Consider the following 24,645-nt stretch of genomic DNA (forward strand, 5'->3'; position numbering starts at 1 on the left):
AAGAAATGCAACCAATTTCTGTATGTTAGTCTTGTATCCTGCTACCTTGCTGAATTCGTTTATCAGTTCCAGTAGTTTTTGTGTGGAGTCTTTTGGGTTTTCTATATATAATATCATGTCATCTGCAGATAATGACAGATTTACCTCTTCCCTCTGAATTTGAGTACCTTTTATTTATTTTTCTTGTCTGATTGCTGTGGCTAGGACTTCCAGTACTATATTGAATAGAAGTGGTGAGAGTAGATATCCTTGTCCTGTTCCAGATTTTATTGGGAAGGCTTTCACCTTTTCACCATTGAGTATTATATTGGCTGTGGGTTTGTCATAAATAGCTTTTATTATGTCAAGATATGTTCCTTCTATACCCACTTTTGCAAGGGTTTTTTTTTTTATCATGAATGGATGTTGAATTTTATCAAATGCTTTTTCTGCATCTATTGAGATGATCATGTGGTTTTTGTCTTTTGTTGATGTGGTGTATCACATTGGTTGATTTGCATATGTTGAAACATCACTGTGACCCTGGTTGAATCCAACTTGGTTCTGGTGTATGGCATTTTTTGTGTGTTGTTGGTTTTGGTTTGCTAATATTTTGTTGAGAATTTTTGCATCTATATTCATCAAAGATACTGGCCTGTAATTTTCTTTTTTGGTAGTGTGTTTGTCTGGTTTTGGTATCAGGATGATGGTGGCTCATAGAATGTCTTTGGGAGTTTTTCTTCCTCTTCAGTCTTTTGGAAGAGTTTGAGAAGGATCGGTATAAGTTCTTCTTTGTGTGTTTGGTAGAATTTGCCTATGAAACCATCTGGTCCTGGGCTTTTGTTTGTAGGGAGTTTTTTCTGTTTGTTTTTTTATTCCAGATTACAGATGCTATTTCACTTCTAGTGATTGGTCTGTTCAAGTTATCTATTTCTTCTTGATTTAGTTTTGGTGAGCTGTATGTTTCTAGAAAGTTGTCCATTTCTTCTAGGTTGTCGAATATGTTGGCATATAATAGTTCATCATATTCGCTCATGGTTTTTTATATCTCTGCAGTATCAGTTGTGATTTCTCCTCTTTCATTTCTTATTCTGTTTATTTGGGTCTTCTCTCTTTTCTTCTTGGTGAGCCTGGCCAGAGGTTTGTCAATTTTGCTTACCCTTTCAAAGAACCAGATCTTGGTTTTATTGATTTTTTTCTATTGTTTTTTAAATCTGTTTTATTTATTTCCTCTCTAATCTTTATTATTTCCTTCCTTCTGTTGACTTTAGATTTTGTTTGTTCTTCTTTTCCTAATTCTTTTAGATGGTTAAGTTATTTATTTGAGATTTTTCTTGTTTCTTAAAGAAGACCTGTATCGCTATGAACTTCCCTCTAAGGACTGCTTTGGCTGCATCCCATAGATTTTTGTATGGTTGTGTTCTCATTGTCATTTGCTTCAAGGTATTTTTTTATTTTTTCTTTGATTTCATTGTTGACCCGTTGGTTTTTTAGTAGCATGTTGTTTATTCTCCCAGTAATTGTGGTTTTAAAAAATTAATTAGTTTATTTATTTTTGGCTGTGTTGGGTCTTCATTGCTGCACTGGGCTTTCTCTTGTTGCGGTGAGCCGAGGTTACTCTTTGTTGCGCTACGCGGGCTTGTCATTGCAGTGGCTTCTCTTGTTGTGGAGCACAGGCTCTAGGCACGTGGGCTTCAGTAGTTGTGGCTCACAGGCTCAGTAGTTGTGGCACGTGGGCTTAGTTGCTCCGCAGCATGTGGGATCTTCCTGGAGCAGGGCTCGAACCCGTGTCCCCTGCTTTGGCAGGCATATTCTTAACCACTGTGCCACCAGGGAAGCCCTTTGTAATTGTTTTTTCTTGTTTCTTTTTCTGTGGTTGATTTCTAGTTTTATGCCGTTGTGGTAAGAAAAGATGCTTGAAATAATTTCTATACTCTTAAATTTTTTGAGGATAGTTTTGTGCCCTAGTATGTGGTCAGTCCTAGAGAATGTTCCATATGCACTTGAAAAGAATGTGTATTCTGCTTTTTTTGGATATAATGTCCTGAAAATATGAATTAAGTCTAACTATTCTGTTGTATCATTTAGAATCTCTGTTGCCTTATTGATTTTCCATCTTGAAGATCTATCCATTGATGTGAGTGGGGTGTTAAGGTCTCCTACTATTCTTGTGTTCCCATCAATTTCTTCCTTTATGTCTGTTAGTATTTGTTTTATGTATTTGGGTACTCCTGTATTGGGTGCATATATGTTGGCAAGTGTAATATCACCTCCTTGTATTAATCCTTTTATCATTATATAGTGTCCTTCTTTATCTTTCTTTACAGCCTTTGTTTTTTTTAATATTTATTTTTTTACTGAAGTATAATTGATTTACAATGTGTTAGTTCAGATGTACAGCAAAGTGATTCAGATATATATATATACACACACACACCACATCTTCTTTATCCATTCATCTGTCGATGGACATTCAGGTTGCTTCTGTGTCTTGTTTATAGCCTCTGTTTTAAAGTCTATTTTGTCTGGTATGAGTGTTGTGACCCCTACTTTCTTGACATTTCCTTTTGCATGAAGGAATATCTTTGTCCATCCCCTCACTTTCAATCTATGTGTGTCCTTTGCCCTAAAGTGGGTCTCTTGTAGGCAGCATATTGTAGGCTCTTGTTTTATAATCCAGTCTGCTGCTCTGTGTCTTGATTGGAGCATTTAGTCCGTTGACATTTAAGGTAATTATTGACAGATATGTATTTATTGCCATTTTAAACCTTGTTTTTCCATTGATTTTATATTTCTTCTTTGTCCCTTTCTTTTGCTTTTTGTTTTTCCTTTTGTGGTTTGATGATTTTCTTTTGTATTATACTTCTTTTTGGTTCTCTTCTTTTTGGTTTTTGTGAATCTGTTGTATGTTTTTGATTTGTGGTCACCCTGTTCTTCAAGTATGTTATCCCCTTCCTGTATCTACTTGTTTTAGACTGGTAGTCATGTAGGCTCAAACACATTCTAGGAAAAAAACCCTACATTTTCTGACTCTCCTCACCCACATTTTATGATTTTGATGTCCTCTTTTACATTTTCATGTTCATCCTTTTATTGTTAATTGTGGTTATCATCTCTTACACAGAAATTTTTTGATTTCTTTTTAAATCTATGTACTGACTTATTTAAGTGATTTACTTTCCAATTGTGATTTTCTCTTTCTTAGAAGTCTTCTTTCTATTTAGAGAAGACCTTTCAATATTTTCTTTATGATAGGTTTTGTATTGCTATACTCTTCTAGTTTTTGCTTGTGATAATTGAAAATTTTAAAAATGATAATTTTGCTGGGTAGAGTATACTAGGTTGCAGATTTTTCCCTTTCAGGACTTCCAATATATCTTGCCACTCTCTTCTGGCCTGCAACGTTTCTGTAGAGAAATAAGCTGATACCTTATGGGCGTTCTTTTGTAATTAACTCTTTTTTTTTAACATCTTTATTGGAGTATAATTGCTTTACAATGGTGTGTTAGTTTCTTCTTTTTAACAAAGTGAATCAGTTATACATATACATATGTCCCCATATCTCTTCCCTCTTGCGTCTCCCTCCCTCCCACCCTCCCTATCCCACCCCTCTAGGTGGTCACAAAGCACTGAGCTGATCTCCCTGTGCTATGCGGCTGCTTCCCACTAGCTATCGTTTTTACGTTTGGTAGTGTATATATGTCCATGCCACTCTCTCACTTTGTCCCAGCTTACCCTTCCCCCTCCCCAACTCTTTTTCTCTTGATGCTTTTAGAATCCTCTCTTCAACTTTTAATTATAATATATCTTGGTGTGGGTCTGTTTGGGTTCATCTTGTTTGGAACCCTCTGTGCTTTCTGTACCTGGATATCTACTTCCTTCTTTAGGTTTGGGAAGTTTTCAGCCATAATTTCTTAATACATTTTCAATCCCCTTTTCTCTTTCTTCTCCTTCTGGGAGCCATATTATACGTAGATTGGCATTATCCCATAGGTCTCTTATTTTCAGAACTCGGTGTCTGTTAGACTGAAGAGATCTGTTTCATTGTTCTTTCAGGGCAATTCTCTTGACCTTTTAATTGGGAGCGGTTCCTCTGCTTCTTTATTTTACTTATATTTCTCTTGCTCTGAGTTTAGGAGAAACAGTTATCTACTGTGGTCTTGAAGGGCTGTTTTTGTGTGGGAGTGGCCCTGTGTAGCCTCTGTGGGTTTAATAAGTTTTTGGTGCAAGGGCGGTTTTTAGTATGAATGCCCACCACCTCTTTCTTCAGTGTATGCTGGCCATTATCCCCTTGATAGTAGGTGTGACTAGAGCCTGCATTGGATGTTGAGCAAGGCCTTCCTTTTTGCTCTGTGGTGGTCACTGCCTTGTCTAACTGTTCCCTAGTCGTTGGAATAGAAGCCCCCAGATCCGTTTCTGAGCTGAGGTGTAAGGTAGGCAGGACTGGAGCATTCCCACTGGGAGAGGAGCCAGAGCCATCCACTGGTGTGCATGCTCTGTTGTGTCAGAGCCATCCACTGGTGTGCATGCTCTGTTGTGTCACCTGTTGTGTGGGATCACAAAGTCCACTGTTGCTGGCACTGCCCTTGGCCCCGCCTCAAACATGGGAATGACATCAATAAACCCTGGTGTTTCTCAGGCGTTGTTTTCACAAGGCCACCAGTGCAGATCCACTGAAGTCAGGTCCCAGGACTGCAGTAGTCATGCACCTGGACTTGCTGTGGGAGTGAGGCAGCTCAGATCCTGGCCTGGCCCAGCCCCTGCATGCAAGTGCCCACAAAGCCCACAGCTCCTAAGGCCAGACCCGTCCCAGCCGCAGGAGCACCCATTGTCTGCTTGGATGTCCCACAGGTGCTGAATTTACAAAGCTGGCAGCAGAGGTGTACATCTGCAGTTCACACAGCTGGGGAAAGATTTCAGCCCTGCTTCATAAGTCATGCGGTCACTGGGGCTCAGTTGTGATTTCAGCCCCACCTCTGCACATGGGCAACCCACTGGCACCTGCTCCTGGAGCCCGCCAAGGCAGTGGCTGGCATGGGAGCCCACCAAGGCCGTGGCTGGGGTGTGTGGGCCCACCCAGGTGGCAGCTGGGGCATGGAGAAAGAGGCTGCTATGGCAGCCCCACCCCTCCCTTTGCTCACCACTCAACAATGGTGCATCGCTTCTATGGCAGGCCCGGGCTTCTTCTGCAAACAGCCCTGGTTGCAGCCATACCACATTCCAGCCCCTTCAGGCTGTCTCCACACAGGCAACACCAGTCCTCTCTCCAGGTCTCCTCTAAACCCCAATTTTCAGCACTGAGACCCCTCCTGTACCAGCAGATTCTTGTCTCAGGCTGCAGCATGCAGGGTGGTGGCGTGGACTGTCTGTGCAGGTCTCTCTCTGTTCTGCCTGCCGCAAACCAGTTGTTTTGCTCTTCTCCAAGCCTCTGTAGCTCCCTTTCTGTCTCAGTTGATCTCCCAGTGAGGGGACTTCCCAGGGTGCAGGAACCTTTCCTCTTTTACCTCTCTCTCCCAGGGGCGCAGGTCCCATCCTGCTTCCTTCCCCCTCCTTTCATCCTGCCCAGTTATGTGAAGGTGTTTCCTGTCCTTTCAGGTGTTTGAGGTCTTCTGCTAGTGTTTAGTAGGTATTCTGTGAGAATTGTTCCATTTGTAGATGTATTTTTGATGTATTTGGGGGAGGAGGTGAGTTTTACATCCTTCTACTCTGCCATCTTGATTCCTCTCCCAGTACCATACTATTTTGATTACTGTAGCTTTGTAGTATAGTCTGAAGTTAGGGAGCATGAAATCTCCAGCTCTGTTCTTTCTCAAGATTATTTTGGCTATTCGAGGTCTTTGTGTTTCCATACAGATTCTAAAATTATTCTAGTTCTGTGAAAAATGCCATTGGTATTTTGGTAGGGATTGCATTGAATCTGTAGATTGCCTTGGGTAGTATGGTCATTTTAACAATATTGATTCTTGCAATCCATGAACATGGTGTGTCTTTCCATCTGTTTATGTCATCTTCAGTTTCTTTCATCAGTGTCTTACAGTTTTCTGGGTACAGGTCTTTTACCTCCTTAGGTAGGTTCATTCCTAGGTATTCTATTCTTTTCAATGCGATGGTCAATGGATTGTTTCCTTAATTTTCTTTCTGATAATTCACTGTTAGTGTATAGAAATGCAGCAGATTTCTGTATGTTAATTTTGTATCTTGCGGGACTTCCCTGGTGGTGCAGTGGTTAAGAATCTGCCTGGCAATGCAGGGGACACAGGTTCGAGCCCTGCTCCGGGAAGATCCCACATGCCATGGAGCAACTAAGCCTGTGCGCCACAACTAGTGAGTCTGCACTCTAGAGCCCGCGTGCCACAACTACTGAAGCCCACGCACCTAGAACCTGTGCTCTGCAACAAGAGAAACTACTGCAGTGAGAAGCCCATGCACTGCAACAAAGAGTAGCCCCCGCTCGCCGCAACTAGAGAAAGCCTGTGCACAGCAACGAAGAACCAACGCAACCAAAAATAAATAAATAAATTCATTTAAAAAAAAATTTTGTATCTTGCCACTTTACCGAATTCGTTGATGAGTTCTAGTGGTTTTTTGGTGGCATCTTCAGGATTTTTCTATGTATAGTGTCATGTCATCTGAAAATAGTGACAGTTTTACTTATTCCTTTTCAATTTGGATTCCTTTTCTTGTCTGATTGCTGTGGCTAGGACTTCCAATACTATGTTGAATAAAAGTGGTGAGAATGGGCATCCTTGTCTTGTTCCTGATCCTGGAGGGAATGCATTCAGCTTTTCACCATTGAGTATGATGTTTTTTCACCATTGTGTATGATGTTAGCAGTGGGTTTGTCATATTTGGCCTTTATTATGTTGAGGTATGTTCCTTCTATTCCCACTTTCTGGGGGGGGGGGGGTTGTTATAAATAGTTGTTGAATTTTGCCAAAAGCTTTTTCTGCATCTATCGAGGTGATCATATGGTTTTTATTCTTCAGTTTGTTAATATGGTGTAGCACATGGATTGATTCACAGATATTGAATCATCCTTGCATCCCTGGGATAAATCCCACTACATCATGGTGTATTGTTGGATTCCGTTTGCGAATCTTTTGTTGAAGATTTTTGCATCTATGTTCATCAGTGATATTGGTGTGTAATTTTCTTTTTTCGTGATATCTTTGTCTGGGTTTGGAATCTGGGTGATGCTTCATAGAATGAGTTCGGAAGTGTTCTTTCCTCTGAAATTTTTTGGAATAGTTTGAGAAGAATAGGTATTAACTCTTCTCTAGATATTTGGTGGAATTCACCTGTGAAGCCATCTGGTCCTGGACTTTTGTTTGTTGGGAGTTCCTTTGTTTGTTTCTGTTTTTTAATTACTTCAGTGTCATTACTGGTAATTGGTCTGTTCCTATTTTCAGTTTCTTCCTGGTTTAGTCTTGGGAGATTATATATTTCTAGGAATTTGTCTATTTCTTCTAGATTGTTCATTTTATTGGCATATAATTGTTCGTAGTAGTCTCTTATGATCCTTTGTATTTCCATGGTGTCAGTTGTAACTTGTTTTTCATTTCTGATTTTGGCCCTCTCTCTTTTTTTCTTGATGAGCCTGGCTAAAGGTTTATCAATTTTGTTTATCTTTTCTTTTTTTTTTTTTCAGACAAGGCTTTATGGGGGCCCCTGCTGCAACAGGGGGGAGCATGAACAAACAGAAGATTCCCTTGCTTGCTCACTCCCTGAGGGGGGTGTCGAGCTTGTTCCTTATATGGGGTGAGGGTCCAGCTCTTATTGATCTTTTTTATTGTTTTTTTTCTATTTTTTTTTAGTCTTTATTTCTAAATGATTAGCGTAAATTTTACCATTCATCTTTATGCAGTGCCAATTTTTAAATGCAAATATAGGCACATTGAACTCATATGTGGAATCACCAAAATGATGCAATTCGTATTTCATAGCTCATATTTACCAGAACGGAGGACATACTGCACAAAACTAATTTGACTGGTTTTATTTCACTTCATAACATGCACACATTCTCCCAATACTCTCTGCCTTGGCTTACTGATGAGTGAGGAAGAACTGACAGGAAGTGGAACTATCTTTACATTTCCTTCTAGCCCATCATTTTCAGTGCAGTAGTTGGCTGATACAAGGAAGTAACACAAATAACAAAAGATTATAGAGTTCCCTGGTCCTTTCTGTTTCTTAAAACATCATTGCCTTCTTTCTGCCTTTGAAGCAAGTTCTGGTTGTCGTGCAAAGTATGGCCTCTGGGGCTGTCCTAGACATAGCATGCTTATTTTCCATTTGCTTAGAGTCTCACTGAATTCCTCCACATCATGGGCCCGCTGGGATGCTGTGCTCATGAGGTGGCAAGGAGCAGAGGACACAGCCATCACATATCTCCCCTGCTCATGCACATGCTTCTTGTTCCATCAGAACTCGCTTAACAGAACACAAGTTCAAAAACATTAAGAGTTCGAGATGGCAGTAGCAGAGCTTTAAATCGCCTGCTGCACTCTTCCCCACCCTCCATTCTTTGGGCAGCCACTTTCAACTTTCATCCTTTTTAGCTTTTTCTTACCTTATTTACTTTCATATTTCCAAAAAGCCTTCCTAGAGTGCTGTTTCTTGATTTTTCAATTTAGATATTATCAGATGACTTGTACAATGGAAGGTTGGAATTTAACCTCCTTGTGTCACTTCCTGCACACATTTGCCCCTGCCATCACATCCCAATATCGTGTTAGCATATCTTTTTTTTTTTTTTTGCGGTGTGCGGGCCTCTCTCACTGTTGTGGCCTCTCCCGTTGTGGAGCACAGGCTCTGGACGCGCGGCCATGGCTCACGGGCCTAGCATATCTCTTTTTTTTTTTTTTTTTTGCGGTGTGCGGGCCTCTCACTGTTGTGGCCTCTCCCGTTGCGGAGCATAGGCTCCGCACGCGCAGGCTTAGAGGCCATGGCTCACGGGCCCAACCTCTCCGCAGCATGAGGGATCTTCCCGGACTGGGGCACGAACCCGTGTCCCCTGCATCGGCAGGCGGACTCTCAACCACTGCGCCACCAGGGAAGCCCCTGTTAGCATATCTTGATTAAATCCACGTTCAGTGTTTTCATTATTAGGATTGTATCGATAATGCCGACCCAAGGTTGTAACAAAATGATGTTCTCTTTTTAAGAACCACTTTTTTATTTGCCTAGTTTTCTTTGCTTCTCTAAGTCTTCCGTATCCTCCAACAATTCTACAAAATGTCTCTTAATCCAGTTTTCCAGAAGGCAATCCCTGCCCCATCGTCTACCAGTTTCCTTCTTTCCTGGACATCCCCCAAAACTTCCCTTTGTCCTTCTGCTCCAGTCTAAGCTGGGTGCTTTCTGTTGCCCCCCTGAAGTTGTCACGCATGGTCTTTCTGTCTCCTGGATCTCTTGCTTACCTTTTGCAGAGGACTTTACTTCTTTTTTTGGTGGAGCATATTCTCAAGTAGCCTTCTGAGAAGGGGCGTATGGAGGTGAATGGTTTGCTTGTCCTAAAATGTTTGCTTGTCTTTATTCTTCCCTCATACCTGACTGATCATTTGATAGCAACTTCTAAGTTAGAAGTCTTTCTCCCTCAGAATTTCAAAGGTGTCTTCCCTTTGTCTTCTAGCTTCCAACACTGCTGTTGACAAGTCTCATACCAGTCTAATTCCCAAACCTTTGTATGTGACCTTTTAAAAAGTCTGGAAACTTTTAGGATTTTCTCTGTCTCTCTCTTAATATAGAGAATATTCTGTCTGTGTCTCCCTCTCTCTTTTTTTTTCTCTTGGTGATTTGAACTTTTGCAATTATGTGCCTTGGTCTACTTTTATTCTGGGAGGACACTTGGTAGTCCCTTTTCATCTAAAAATTCATGTCCTTCAGTTCTTGGAAATGTTCTTATTATTTATTTGATAGTCGTCTTGCTTTTATTTTCTCCTTCTAGAACCCTTCATATTCAGCTATTCTCTCCCTTTCTTTTTTTTACTTTTTTCATCTCTTTCTGTTTACTGAAAGACATCCTTATCTTTACCTTATAACCCTTCTATTACATTAAAAATTTTTTTCCTATTGTACTTCTACTTTCCTGAACTTTCTTATTCGCTAAATACTCCTTTTTATTATCCTCTTCTAGTTCCATGAGTAGAGTATCTTATCTTTCTGAGGTTATTATTTATGTGGATTTTTTTTCTTTTGCTCCCTGTAATATCTTTCTTTCCTTCGAGTTATTTTTTTAAATCTTTCTGTCATGTTATAGGTTTTCTTAAGATGGCATGGCTGTATTCCCTCCGCGGAAGGAGGCACTGGGCTGGAGTTGGGAGGTCTGTGGACTGGGCCGCACTTTTCCACATCACCTCTGAGGGACTGGTGGGGATGGGGCTGTTTCTTTGGGAGATCTTTAAATGTCAGTATCTAGGGTCATTTTTCTGAGTGATTGTTGCCCCAGAGAGGCATTCTCTAGTCTTTTCCTGTGAAGGTGTAAGTCTGGCTACAGCGTTCTGGCATCCAAATGGGGAAGGAGCTTGGTGGTTATCTCAGCCTTCCTCATGTAGACTTTTCTCTGTAGGTCCCTCTGCCTCAGGCCTTCCACTGTGCCTGGTGTTCCTGGACCAGATCTCCTGGATCACCCCGAGAGTGACCCCGGCCCTCTGCCAGGCAGGGAGGTGGCCATCGCCTGGCTACATAGGGTTGGGAAGGGGATCTAGTGGGTCTTACAGACTTTCAGCCAGGCTCTTGTCCTCAGTCTTCCTGATGCACAGGCCTCCAGGGGTCCCTGGGACCCTGATTCCTGAGCCCTTCCAGTGTCCCACTTCTGGGTAGTTTCTCCCTGCAGGACTGGCTCTCAGCATTCACTGCTGTGGTAAGTCAGCTGCTACTCGATCATCTGCTTTCCAGCTTCTAGAATTTTTGCTGACATCTTCCATCTGCCATCATCACCTCTCTCTTGCCCTTTGTCCTTGTGGATTTATGCCTTGTTTATTCCTTTCCTATCATCTTAGTGGGGCTCTGGAAGGGAGTGGAAATAAATCTGTGTCTGTTCAATGAGCCATATTTTTCTAGAAGGCCATTCACTGGGGCCAGGTTCATTATGGATGTGAGAGCAAGGACTCTGGCCTCTGATAGAAGAGGGATAACTGGGTGGAGAGTGAGACTAGAAGCAGAGAAGTGTTGAGTTTGATGTTAAGACCCTGCACTCTGGGCCAGGTTTCTACCTGTGTTGGCAGACAGTTACACTAGCCTTAAGCCTCAAAGACTGGGGATAATGACGGGACTGCCTCCTGGGTTGCCCTGAGGATTCAGTGAGCACACATGTGAAGTGTGTAGCACAACACTGGCCACACGGTTAGCATTCAATGCCTGGTGACTGTTGTCACTGTTACCAAGTGATAAGTGACTAGGAGCTGAAGCAGAGAAGTGGCCCGCGCGCAGGGAAAGCTGGGTAGAAAACCATCCCAAGGGTCTGTCACCTCCCGACATAGGAGTCAAGAGTGAGAGAAGGGCTGGGAAATCAGAAGAGTAGCCGCCCCTGCAGTACCCTGAGGGCTTTTCCCAGCTGCCCCCACCCAGGGTGCCGCCCAGCCTGACTTCTGTCAGGACAGACAGACGGACAGATATGTCTCTGTCTTCATTCAGCTGCTGGAATGCGTGAGGGACTTGGCTTGGGGCCTGGGGTGAGGGTGGGAGGAGAGGGCGAAACCCTGAGCCAGCCAGGGCCTCCCGGAGCCTTGGCACGGAGAAGAGCTGGAAGGAGGCGGAAAGAGAGATACAGGCGGAAAGAGAGATACAGGCGGAAAGAGAGATACAGGCGCGGCAGATGGAGGGGAGCTGGGGAGGGAGGAGAAGTTCATCTCCCCAAGGGTGGTCGCACTCTCACCTCTCCATCCTGGAGGGTCAGGCAGGAGGGGATCACGAGGCCCAGGACAGGTGCGGGAGGGGGTGCTCAGACGGAGAATGTGGTACCAACCTGTCCTCTAGCCCCTCCGCCCTCTGTCTCCTTGTTGGGGGTGGGACAGAAGACAGGACAGGTCCCACCTAGACAGGATGGAGGCCAGAATGAGCAAGATTCACAGAAGGAAGGCGCCAGGTGGAGTCAGGCAGTGTTTCCAGGGCTCGAGGGTGTCTCAGAGGCACTCAGACCGCCCCCGCTTCCCCACTGGATGTGACACTCCTCGGCTCCCTGCAAGTAGGCCACACAGACCCAGACATTGGCGAATCCCACTTGGTCTCAAACTGTGCTCAGGGGGACAGTGGTAGAGGAGGTCGTGTCCCTGTCCTCAAGACCCTCACCACCTGGGGGGCACAGACATGTGACAATTCCGGGTAATTAGCACTGTGGCAGACAGGCCTGTGGGGTCTGTAGGAACCTGGAGAAGAGGGGCAGGGACGTCACCTCTGAGAAGGAGCCGCGGAGCTGCCCTCTAAGGACTGCTGCAGCACCCTGAGGAAGAAGGGTGCTCTAGGTGGGGTGCACAGCGTGGCCCAGGGCTGGCAGTGCGAGAGCGTGGGGTGGGATGGAGAATCTTCAAGAGGTGGTGGTGGGGCTGGAGGAAAGCTTCTGGGGCCTGTGGTCATTGGCCAGTCCAAGACGTCAGCCTGAAGAACTTGAAGAGCCTTTCTAGACCGAGAGCTGCTTTCAGGGACCCTGCTGTTTCATAAGGGACCTCTCGTTTCTTGAGCTACTACTTGGACCTGGGGCCAGGGAGGGAAGGCCCTGTTCTCTCATGCCTTCGCAGCCAGGATTTCTGGAAGGAGAGAGGCGGGCCTTATCGTGTGTCGGGCCCTTGCCCCCACCATCTGGCGACTCCATGACTAGGCCCCCAGGGGTGGCGAGGGGAGGGGGCGCACAGGCCTCTCCCAGATGATGGGCAGCTCTTTGCAGCCCTTGAGGTGGGAGTGACACTTCCGACTGGAGCTACCCGCTGTCTGCTCTGACCCCATGTGGGGTTGCCCAGCCCACTATAATTAGAGCGAGGAGGGGCCCCGAGGGGAAGGGCTGACGTATGTCAGCAGCACGGGGAGCCTGGCAGTAAGCCGACCAGAGGAAGGAAGGGCCGGCTGCCGGCCGCCCGTGTGACTTTTCCCAAGTAGATGCTGCTATTTATACCGCTGTTGCTTGGGATCCCATAGGCTGCCTCAGCCTTTTGTAGATGAGGATGTGAAGGCCCAGAGAGGGTAAGGGATGGCCCAAGGCCACACAGCATCTGTAGCAGGGCAGGATTGGGGTTTCCAGTCAGCATCTGGGCCTGAATGTGGCTCTGATTCTGGTGGTGGGTCCTACGAGGACCCTTCAGGCCCCCCAACCTCGCACACACATATAGGATGGCCCTGAGAGGTTGTGGTCGCCCTGGCTGCCCAGCAGAGGCCACAGAAGCTTGATTCATGGCATGTCAGCACCGGGTCCTGGCCGGAAAACTGAAGGGCTGGATGTGGCCTGGGACCTGTTGGTGTGGGGCTGAGGCACGTTGGACCCCAGTCAGAGGAGCTCCCTGGCTGGGTCTGAGTCAGAGGAGTGGGTGAAGCCCCCAGCTACATCTTGAGTTGTGTCCTGCCAGGCAAAAAGGAGGAGCCCCGGGGCCAGGTTGACCCTTCACCCCCTTCCTCCCCGTCTCAGCCGATGCTCTGCCCCCGGGTGCAGGCGCAGGGAGCCCGCAGGCTGAAGCCAGCAATCAGAAGACTCCTTTCTCCCTGCCAGACCTCAGCTGCCATGATTTAGAGCTTCTGTTTGGAGTGAAGTGTTTGAGGCGGGCTCACGATCGGATGGGAGGAGCTCTGCACCAAGGGCAGCCTAGCAAGTGGACACGTGGGCGTTGGCAGCCTGGCCTGGCATCACATCCTGACCATCACTGCCCTCCCACGTGACTCAGGGCAAGGGACGCACTGCCCTGGGCCCTGAAAGTGGAAGGAGATGGTGGTAGAGTTTTCTGCTTGAGGGGTTGTGAGCGGCAGATGGGAGAGCGCCTGCTCAGCACCCGGGGCTGGCCTGGCCTGCGGCGATCCGGGACAGACAGCTGGGTCCCACACCTGCTCATTCGCCCGACGCCCATTTTACAGGGTCCATTTCTAGCTAACACAGGTGGGCCAGGTGATTCTGGGTGGGGAGGGGCCCCCAGGGTCCTCAGCAGGCGTCTGGTCACTGAGGCTTTGTTCCCTGAAGCTCTGGTGGAGCCCGGGCCCTGCCACTAGCCAGGGGACTTGGGAGACCACATGGACCACCCACCCTGGCCTGGGCTCGCAGCTCCCAGACCTCTGCCTCTGAAATTTGGACTCCCAGATCCCAGTGGCTGACTGCCCCCAGCCTTCCCTCACGCGGGCCTACAAATTGGCCTATTTCTCGTCCTCTCTGTGGCCCGTAGTGTCTCCTCCTTCCCTCCTAGCCAGACCCCAGCATCCATCACCTCTGCCTTTCTTTCCTGTGCCTCCCTCAGTCCTAACCAGGACCCTTTGCTCATCCTGGCTCCCTGACCTGGCACCAGCCACCCTCAAGCCTCCCAGACTGGAAAACTGGGGGGTTTCTGCCTCCCCCTACCCTGCTTAGCCTGGGACCACAAGTCCCATAGGTCCTGCCTCCCTCCTGCCACTGCCAGGGAGTCCTGGCAGGAGATGGACAGGAGTAAATAGGGGAGTGACACAGGCTGGCAGACACTGGGCTCTCTCCCAGGTTGGCGGCCGGACAGGGGGCAGCCTTCAGGCCTTGGTCCTCCCACAGATGACCCTAGGTCTCAGCCCAGGGCGGGGCTCTCAGAGGCCTGCTGTTGTATCAGCTGTGATGTGATGCTCTCCAGATCGTGGACAGAGGGGTGGAGGCTGCAGGAGCTCCGAGCAGGCTTAGTGGTCCAGGAGGCTGCAGAGGGCAGGGCCTTTCGGCTGGATCTTGGGGAAAGAGGCTTCACCAGTGGAGGAGTGGGGAGAGTGTCGTGGGTGGAAGGAATAGTTTGTGGAGAGGCCTGGCACTGGGGAGCGGGGATTAGCCAGCTGGAGTGCCCTGGAGATGGATGGGAGAGGCTGGGAGGGTCTTTCCTGCTAGCTTAGGTCAAAGAATAGGATAGGTGAGCAAGGAGGCTGGAGTTTTCCTGTAAGTTTAGGGCTTTAAGCCCCTTCCCACCTTCCCTCCACAACTGGTCTGGTGCGGCCTCCCTGATGGGTCTCTCAGGCTGCGCCCTCTGCCCCAGAGGACAGGTGGCTCCTCACTTCATACTCCTGTCTCATCTCTGCAGCCGTGGGTGGGGCCTCTGCCTGGATGACTCTCCCACCAAGGATGTCATCGACTTCCCTTCGATACCACCTGGCGTCCTCTATGACGTGGGCCACCAGTGTCGCCTCCAGTATGGGGCCTACTCTGCCTTCTGCGATGACATGGATGTGAGTGTGGGGCCTGTGTGGACACGGGGGAGGAGGGCAGCCCTCAGCAGCCCGCAGACCCCACCCAGCCTGGGCTCGGCCCGCACGTGATGCCCACGAGACATAAAGTGGCCTGTGGGAGAGGCCGAGGGTTGGGCGGCCGTAGACCTGGGTCTGCATTCTGGGTGGACCATTTACCAACCATGGGACTTTGGGCAAGGCCCTCACCTGCTGGAGCTGGATCATAAGAGGTAAAATAAAACCTCTCCTGCGGGGTCCTGGGGAAGATCGCCCAAAGTGATGGCCATGGGCATGTCAGAGACCCTGCGGCTTCTAACCAGGGTGTTTCCAGACGGGTAGGCTGAGGCTGGGAGAGGTGTGGGTGAGCTGGGGACTGCCTGAGCCACAAACCCGAGCCTGGGGCCCCAGCCCAGGACCCCCTACACCATGTGCCAGCCCCAAGGAGGGGTTCCCAGGGGTCTCGTGGGGGTGGTGAGGGGGCAGGGCAGGTGGTGGCGCCGAGGAGGAGGTGAGGGTATGGCCCTTGCCCTCCTCCTTGCAGAATGTCTGCCACACGCTCTGGTGCTCCGTGGGGACCACCTGTCACTCCAAGCTCGATGCAGCTGTGGATGGTACCAGGTGCGGGGAGAGCAAGGTAGGGGTTCGCCAGTTCAGCTGCGGAGGGGGTGAGAGGTGAGACTCCCTGCTGTGTCCGTGCTCTGGGGTCGCTCATGCCCTTAGCAGAACCCCAGCCCTCTCTGGCCCAAGTCCCCATCTGCAGAATGGAGGCTTTGGGGCAGAGCTTGACTGGGCAATTCTCCAAAGTGCCTTCAGCTCAGAAGAGTCAGCATGTGGACTCTTATTTTATTCCTTGCTCGGCTCCGCCATGGGGCCCGGGTGTTGGGTGACTGGAAGGGGGCCTCCCCCAGCCCTTAGGTCCTTCCCCTCTGGGCCTTTCCAGGCCTCCCACCCACCTTGTTCTCACTAGGGTGAGGAGCTTGGAGTGGGCTTGCTCTACCTCTGTCTGTCTCGGTAGTGGTGTCTGAATGGGGAGTGCGTTCCCATGGGCTTCCGGCCCGAGGCCGTGGACGGTGGCTGGTCTGGCTGGAGCGCCTGGTCCGTCTGCTCCCGGAGCTGTGGTGTGGGCGTGCAGAGTGCCGAGCGGCAGTGCACGCAGCCTGCGTGAGTGCGGGGCCGGGGCTCCCGGGGCAGGTGGGATGGGGCGCCCGGAGCAGAGTCGGCGATTGCAGGGACACTGGCTCTGTCCCAGCCTCCCACTCGCAGAAGTATCCCCATGGAGGCCAAGCCTGGAGTGTCCAGAGCCACCTCGGGTCACTTCTAGGAGTGCCCCGGAGGCTGACTGAGTCGCCACTGCTGACCCCATTGCAGAGAGGGAAACACCAAGGCCCAGACACTGGAGGGACTCATCAGAGGCCACACAACAAAGCAGCAGCTGGTGGGAGGGAAGCAGGGAGGACAGTGGCTAAGAGCTTAGACCCTGAACCTTAGATGGATCAGGGTTCAAATTCCCTCTCCACCCCTTCTCTGGGCCTCAGTTTCCAGAGAAAGTATATGATGGGGCAGCAGCAGTGCCCATCTGGTAGAGGATTAATGCAGGTAAAGCCCTGCAGCTAGTTCGTAGTAAGCGCTCAGTAAATATAGCCACTTAGTGGCATTTGAGGTACAAGTGGGTCCAAGATGAGACTGGGGACAGCTGGGAGAATTGGTCAGCCTGGGAGGGGTGCTGTGTGACCTGGGGTGAGTGACTTCATCTCTCTGCGCCTCAGTTTCCCCATCTAAGAGTGGTGAGGTGAAGATTCAGGGAGATGCAGAGAGGCCAGCTGTACTGTAGACTGAGGGGATGCCCGGCACCTTTGGATGAGCCCACTTCACTAGGCTGCCCCAGAGTGGGCATGGGATTCAGAGCCAGGTCCTTCTAGGGCCCCGTGCTTATACCCCACCCTGCCTCCAGGCCTCTAGGCCTGAGCTGGGTTGGGGGCAGACGGGGTGGGGTTAGGGTTCAGGCTCTATGCTGGGGGCATACCCCTCAGCTGGGCCAGGGCCAAGGGGGCTTCCTTTTGACCTGGGCTGGGGTACTGCCACCAGGAACACATCTGCTGACACATGGGCTGTCAGGACTCTGGGTCCCACGGGCTGGAGACTTGGAGAGGCCCCTTCAGCCAGTCATGTCTGCAGCTTGGCCCAGCCTCTGAACAACGCTCTGCAGAGGCAGCCCCAGTCCCATTTTATAGATGAGGATACTGAGGCCCAGAGGGGTCCAGAGACTTGGCCAAGGTCACACAGCAGGTTAGGGGCAGAGCCCAGGCTTCCTGCTGCCACCTCCCCTGAGATGCTTTCAAACAGGGAACCTGTGTCTGGACCAGAGTGTGGGCGACCCACAGGGAGAGCAGCGTGAACGGAGGTGGACGGCGGGAATCTCTGGGTGTTAGGGGTGCAGGAGGAGCCGCTCGCTCCGAGGGCCCACTTCTGGATCCGGGTGTGCAGTCGGCACTCACTGGCCCCCACCCCACTCTCCCCACAGGCCCAAATACAAGGGCAAATACTGCGTGGGTGAACGGAAGCGCTTTCGCCTGTGCAACCTGCAGGCCTGCCCCGCCGGCCGCCCTTCTTTCCGCCAAGTCCAGTGCAGTCACTTTGACGCTATGCTCTACAAGGGCCAGCTGCACACGTGGGTGCCCGTGGTCAATGACGGTGAGTCCTATTGCCCACAGGGACACTGAGGCCTGGAAGGGCAGAGATCCAAGGGCCAAGGTTGCCCAGTGATACAGGCACTGTCTGCCGGGGCTGCTGCTCCCTCCTGGCTCCCGTGGACAGCCTTGCACCCCCAGCCCGCCACTGATGGGTATCGTGGAGGCAGTCTTCCCGGTGGCCTCCGTGGCTCCTGCCCTGCCCTGGTTGCCCCTCACGGCTCCTCTGCTTGGGCCCCCAGTGAACCCCTGCGAGCTGCACTGCCGGCCCTCGAATGAGTACTTTGCTGAGAAGCTGCGGGACGCTGTGGTCGATGGCACCCCCTGCTACCAGGGCCAGGCCAGCCGTGACCTCTGCATCAACGGCATCTGCAAGGTGTGCCCAGCTAGGAAGAGAGTCTCCAGCACTGCCCTCCCCAACCCCCTGGCAGGTCTCCTCTGGCTTCCTCCTGCTTCCCTCTGGCCCCCCTCCCCAGGCTGTACCATTGCGCTTCCCCGCTCTGCCAGTGAAGCCCTTTGATGGTCTGCCATCGCCTCTCAGCAAAGCCTCCCTGCTCCTCCTGGGACTGGAGCCCCCGTATCATTGGGCCTCACCCCCAGGCTCTGCCTCTGCACCATGGCCTGCCCGCCATGGCTTCTGAATGCTGGCTTTCGTACCGGCCCAGCCCCGGCCCGGAAACCAGAGCTCAGGTGGTAGCTCGACCCCCTGCTGGCTGGATGACCCCCAGCAGTGGTTTCCTCTGCGATAGTAGAAAGGGGACTCTCCGTCCATGTAGCCATGTCACAGGGTTAAATGCAGTCATTTAACAGGGCAATTGCAGGGCCGTGCAGGCCTCAGGGCCTGGCAGAGAAAGCGTCAGTGTTTGCTGACGATACCTAGACTTATTTCCAGCAGTATCAGTGCCACTCCCCCTGCCCGTGTCCTCAGCACTTTCTTTCCTCTGCTCCTGGGAAAGGAAGCCCCTGGGCGTGGAGGCCTGTGCTCTGGGGAGGACCAGCAGGGAACACTGATTTCTGCTTCGGGGAAATTCCTGTCCACGCTGGTCAGGAGCGCGGGTGTGCCAGCTCCCCCTGCCTGCTGTGGCCTTTTACAAAGCTTCTCCCGTCTCTTGTCTCATGCGATCTCACAGCACACCTTCCCGGTGCAGGTGGTTCTCCCTGTTTCACATCTGAGGAAGCTGAGGCCCAGAGAGGTTGAGGGGTTTACGTGGGGTCAGAGGGCACAGCTGTGGTGGGGCCCCGCTCCCTGCTCCGAGCTCTCTCCTCCCCACCCTGGCAGGCCCCCGAGGCTGGTGCCAGAGAGGGCCCACCGCCAGGGGCCCAGCACCAGGGGGCTCCCCTCCCCATGTGTTGCAGAATGTGGGCTGCGACTTCGAGATTGACTCGGGTGCCGTCGAGGACCGCTGCGGCGTGTGCCACGGCAACGGCTCCACCTGTCACACCGTGAGCGGGACCTTCGAGGAGGCTGAGGGCCTGGGTATGGGTGGGACCCCTGGTGGGGGGCAGGGCACTCTTGACCTGGTGACCCTTCCTTGTCTCCCTTGAGCCCTGCCCACGGCCCCCATGGCCAGAGATGGGAAGCAGGGAAGCTGCCTTGCTGGGTCTAGGATCCTGGCAGGAGTCAGGGCACCCAGGCCCAAGTGCAGAGACCTGCCTTCACAGGGAGTCCTCCTGCCCCAGGGACCCCAGCCTGGGCTTATCAGGCTTATGAGTGGCCTTATGAAGCTTTAGAGACCCCCCAGCTCCACTCACTCGCCTCAGGGCCTGTTTTGCATCCATTGCTTAAGTGCCAACTGTGTGCTAGGTGAGGGAGACACAGAGGTGAAGAGCTTACAGTCTCACCTTTTGGTGTGACAGATGCAGTGGAGGGAGGCCCAGAGGGCTGTGAGAGCCCTGAGGAAGGAGGTCCTGACATGGAGAGATCAGGGAGGACTTCCTGTAGGAAGTGGAATTTGAGCTGAATCATAAAAGACTCAGACGAGATGGGGAAAAGCATTACACATGGAGGAAAGAGCTTGTGCCCAGCAAAGCCTGGAGGCAAGAAGGAGCATGCTCTGTCTGGGGACCTATCTATAAGAAAGGCGGGGATGCCATAAGGCTTTGAATGCTAGACCAAGAAGCTTAGATTTCAGCCCCAGAGATGCAGTCCAGTGTGGTGGTTAAAGCTCAGACCTCAGAGCTTGATTCACCTCCCAGCAGAGCCCTGGTGCAAGTTATGTAACCTTTCTGTGCCTCAGTGCCCTCGTGTGTAAAATGGGGATAACAGTAGTGCCTACGTCATAGGGTTGTTACACCTGCAGAGTCCTCAGGGTAACGCCAGGCACATGATGGGTACTACTTAGTGAAAGAACAAAAACAGGCTGTGTAGGTATGAGGAGGATATCCCAGGGGAAAGGCCCAGTCAATTAGGGTTTTTCGAAAGGTCATGCTGGCCCCAGGTATAGGGGATAGGCCCAGCCTTGTGACAGGGAGACCAGCTAAGGTTTCCCAGAGAAGGGTGGTGGGGCATGGGTCAGGGGGTAGGATTTGAGCCCTTCTGAGGCTTTGGTGATCTGGGACAGATCTAAGTGGGGAACCCAGAATCAACGATGGAATCTTTGGCATCGCCAGGCAGGGGCAAGTGGAAAGAGAGGTGAGGGCGGGCAACAGCTAACCCTCTTACCTCTTTTCACCACCTGTGCACAATGTCCCTGGCCAACAGGGTATGTGGACGTGGGGCTGATCCCAGCCGGTGCTCGCGAGATCCGCATCGAGGAGGTGGCCGAGGCCGCCAACTTCCTGGCCCTACGCAGCGAGGACCCGGATAAGTACTTCCTCAACGGTGGGTGGACCATCCAGTGGAACGGGGACTACCAGGTGGCGGGGACCACCTTCACATATGCGCGCACAGGCAACTGGGAGAACCTCACGTCCCCGGGTCCCACCGACGAGCCTATCTGGATCCAGGTGACCGCCTCCTGGGGCCCAGGCTGGGGAGGAGCAGAGGTGGGGTCCGTGGCTCCCAGCCGCATGACAGGAGCGAGCCCGGCTCCGGGCCTGGCCCTACTGCTGGGGCCTCTGCCTCGGCTTCCCCAGCTCTAGAATGGCTCCATGGTGTAGCCCCAGGTCCCAGAGGTGGCTGAGGTTGGCTCCTTTAGGATGGGTGGCAGGGCTTGGCAGAGGGAGAGGACACCTCATGCTCACGGAGGCCCCCCCCCCCGCCTGCCCCAGCTCCTGTTCCAGGAGAGCAACCCTGGGGTGCGCTACGAGTACCTCATCCACAGGGAGGCGGACGGCCGCAGCCAGATCCAGCCGCCCGAGTTCTCCTGGCACTATGGGCCCTGGACCAAGTGCACAGTCACCTGCGGCACAGGTGAGGAGAGCAGTGGGCGCAGCTCCTGCCCAGCAGGGCCTGTGTCTCTGGGCACTGATGCCTGGCTTTAGCCTCTGGCTCATTGCTTAGTTGCTGGGCTGCTGTGAACTGGGAGTGCTGCTTCTGGGCCTCAGTTCCCCCATCTATGTAATGGGGCTAGCAATGGCCCCATCTCATAGGTCCACTGGGAGAGGAAACAAGGTGAGGCAGGCACGGCACGTGGTGCTTGGTGAGCGCTCAGCGTGTCTCCCCCAGAGAGGCACCAGCTGCCTCTCCCTCTTCTCACTGCTCAGCTCTGGCAGGTCCTGTGCCCGTGGTTCTGCCCATACCTGGGATCTGACCCCTTCATCCTCCCAGAGCCTTACCTGCATCTCCGTCAGGACAAGCTCCTTCCTCTCCTCTAGCTCCTGCCACAGACAGGCTTCCCCGGGCTCCCCTCCTCCTCGGTGCCCTCCCACCCTTCCTGGGAGGCCCAGAGCCTGACACTCCTGGGCTGCTGGCCCAGGAGGGCTTCCCCAGTGAGAAGGGGGAGGGGGGAGGGAGAGAAGGAGGAGGGGCAGGGGAGAGAAAGAAGGAGGGGGAGGAGGATGGAGTAGGACAGGGGCAGGGAGGAGGGAGCTGGGACGTGACAAGGATCTCCCCAACCAAACTCTGAGCCTCGTAGCCCAATGGCCTATTCACCACATTTACTTATTCCTTTAAACTCTTTATAAAATGTGTAACAATTTGACTAACTCTCACCACCCCCCGTGGTTTCTTCAGTCTCCCTTCCCCTCCCCCTCCCCCTCGGTGTCCAGGGGTCTCAGTATCAGGAATCTGGGACAGAGACATTTGAACATTCCTTGAAATGCTATTATGATGACAAATGAACACTGACCTACTAAAGCTGGGCAGGAATCTTCAAAAGCTATTAAAGGCATCCTACCCTGTATGAGTTAAATTTACAAATGTGAAAACAAATACATTTGATGAACCAGACACTGGGAAATTGTCTTTCAGCAAATCGGTGGCTTCCCACGTGGCCAGAATAGGAATGTGTTGAGTGGCAAGTGGCAGGATCCTGATGCGTGGTAGCTGGAGCAGTAAGGGGTTGCTTGGCTTCGGCAGTAAGAACCCCAGGGAGGGTGCGTAGTCCACGCTGGCTGGATGGCCTGCCATGTTTTTAGGGACCACTCTCAGCCCCACCTTCCCCTCGTGTGTGTCACAAGATAGCACCCTTTGCCCAGGCTTCTTGCTGGCAAGAAGAAGAAGGGGCAAAGGGCTGACTCTCGGGAAGGACTTGTGTCTTTTTCTCCCGGGCACGACTGTGTCCCAGACCCCCTAGCTGCACGGGAACTACAGTGGGGAGTGTTTTCAGCAGGTCCCATTGTTACCTTGAACAAACCCTGCGTTCTATTAGGAAGGAAGGAGGCGGGTGGAGGGGAGACCGGAGGCTCAGGGCAGGTCTGAGTCCCCCTTCTGTGCCATAGGGGGAGCAGGGTGAAGGCAGAGCCCGTTGGAGTTGGTCCTGCCGCTGGGCCTCAGCGGGCGGTGTGGGGTGCATGTGGAAAGGGAAGAGCAGGGCTCTGCAAGGGTGCAGAGAGCGGCAATGGCAGGGGGAGTGAAGGACAGGAACCGCGACAAAGCGAGTGCCGGGGCAGGGGGTGGGGAGTGCTGTGAGCTGGAGAGGAATGCCTGACTGGGAGGTCTGACGGATTTCTCCTCCAGAATTTCTGGGCACTGATCCTGTTGGGAGGAGTGTAGACACTGGAGGTGGTGCTAGGCCGTGGTTGGATTTGGCACTGGTTGCACTCTTACCACGCACCAGGCACGGGCTGAGCCTGCACGTCCGTAAGCACGTTATCCTCACACCTGGCCTTCAAGGCAGGTGTTATCGTTACTCCCACTAACAGATGAAGACAGTGAGGTTCAGAGGGGCCAAGTGAGCTGCCCAGGCCTCCCAGCTAGGAAGCTGTGGGGCTAGAGCCCCCGCCCACTGAACCTGCACTCTCTGCTGCCTCCCTAGGGGTGGGGGTGATGGCCAGGAGGACAGTGAGGTGGGGGCAGTGGGGGCCTGCCTTCAACCTGACAGAGGCAGTGAGGCCCTGTTCTGGAAGGGATCTGAGCAGAGTGGGGTAGAGCTGTGTCTCTGGGTGCAGCGTGGCTCAGGCAGGGGGCGCCCTGAGTGCCAGGCCCAGGCTGAGCCCCCATGGCCTCCCAGGGATGCAGAGGCAGAGCGTGCGCTGCATGGAGCGGCAGGCGGGGCCCGTGGACGAGAGGCACTGTGAGCCCCTGGGCCGGCCCGATGACCGTCAGAGGAAGTGCAGCGAGGAGCCCTGCCCCGCCCGGTGAGCCCACCAGGCGCCTGACTCCCAGTGTCCCTCATCAGGGCGCCCCTGGGAGGAGCAGAGGGAGCTGGGCTCTTAGCCTTCCTTCCCAAGGCTGAAGCCCCAGCCCCTGGTTGCCCGCGACCTCAGCCTGGGCCTGGGTTCCCCTTCAATAGCCAGCATCAGCCAGGGACATGCCTGATCGCTCGTGCTTGGGTCCCTGGATATGAACACGGGCCTTGGGTCTTGCCCAGGTCCCCCAGGGGTGAAGGTGGCAGGAGCAAAGGGTACTGTGCCCGGTCACTGGGCTTTGGGGGCCAGGGGGCCATCCCAGGCTTGGAGCTCTGGGAACTCGTCCCCTGGGCTTAGGCCCGACCCTCCCTGAGCCCTGAGTGCCTGGGAGTGCAGGTGACTGCACGCTGACGCTGCCCTTGTGCCCCCCACAGGTGGTGGGCAGGTGAGTGGCAGCTGTGCTCCAGCTCCTGCGGGCCTAGGGGCCTCTCCCGCCGGGCCGTGCTCTGTATCCACAGCGTGGGGCTGGATGAGCAGAGCGCCCTGGGGCCACCTGCCTGTGAACACCTGCCCCGGCCCCCTGCCGAAACCCCTTGCAACCGCGATGTGCCCTGTCCGGCCACCTGGGCTGTGGGGAACTGGTCTGAGGTGAGCAGCACGATGGGAGGGGGCCCGCCCCCAGCTCTGCCATCGGTCTTGGGCTACAGGGAGGCAGAGACAGCCTTTGGGGAGCCCTTACTGCCGGGCACCGTGGTGGGAGGGGCCTGGGGCATTCCAGGTCCGGCCCCATCCCCAAAGCCTCAGGGGCTGGGATGCCCTGGCCAGCCATGGCCACAAGTCATGGTCTCGAGCTGGTCAGGGCGAGAGAGGGCTGCCTGGGGCCCTGTACACTGACACTGAGCAGTGAGCAGGGTACCTTGCCAGGCCCCAGCTTCCCCTGGCCCTGAGC

At 52.3% G+C, this 24,645-nt stretch overlaps 1 protein-coding gene across 1 annotated transcript in view; it reads left to right on the forward strand.

Annotated features, from left to right (window-relative positions):
* Positions 1-24,645, forward strand: part of ADAMTS7 (ADAM metallopeptidase with thrombospondin type 1 motif 7) — a 56,936-nt gene that overhangs the window by 24,981 nt on the left and 7,310 nt on the right. The window contains exons 9-18 of the mRNA XM_060003664.1: positions 15,195-15,339; positions 15,881-15,973; positions 16,355-16,500; positions 17,861-18,030; positions 18,269-18,402; positions 19,383-19,503; positions 20,728-20,972; positions 21,237-21,378; positions 23,579-23,705; positions 24,131-24,344. Of these exons, the coding sequence (XP_059859647.1) occupies positions 15,195-15,339; positions 15,881-15,973; positions 16,355-16,500; positions 17,861-18,030; positions 18,269-18,402; positions 19,383-19,503; positions 20,728-20,972; positions 21,237-21,378; positions 23,579-23,705; positions 24,131-24,344 (1,537 nt within the window). The remainder of the gene's footprint in view (positions 1-15,194; positions 15,340-15,880; positions 15,974-16,354; positions 16,501-17,860; positions 18,031-18,268; positions 18,403-19,382; positions 19,504-20,727; positions 20,973-21,236; positions 21,379-23,578; positions 23,706-24,130; positions 24,345-24,645) is intronic.

This window comes from Delphinus delphis, chromosome 2 (genome assembly GCF_949987515.2).
Source record: "Delphinus delphis chromosome 2, mDelDel1.2, whole genome shotgun sequence".
NCBI lineage: Eukaryota > Metazoa > Chordata > Mammalia > Artiodactyla > Delphinidae > Delphinus > Delphinus delphis.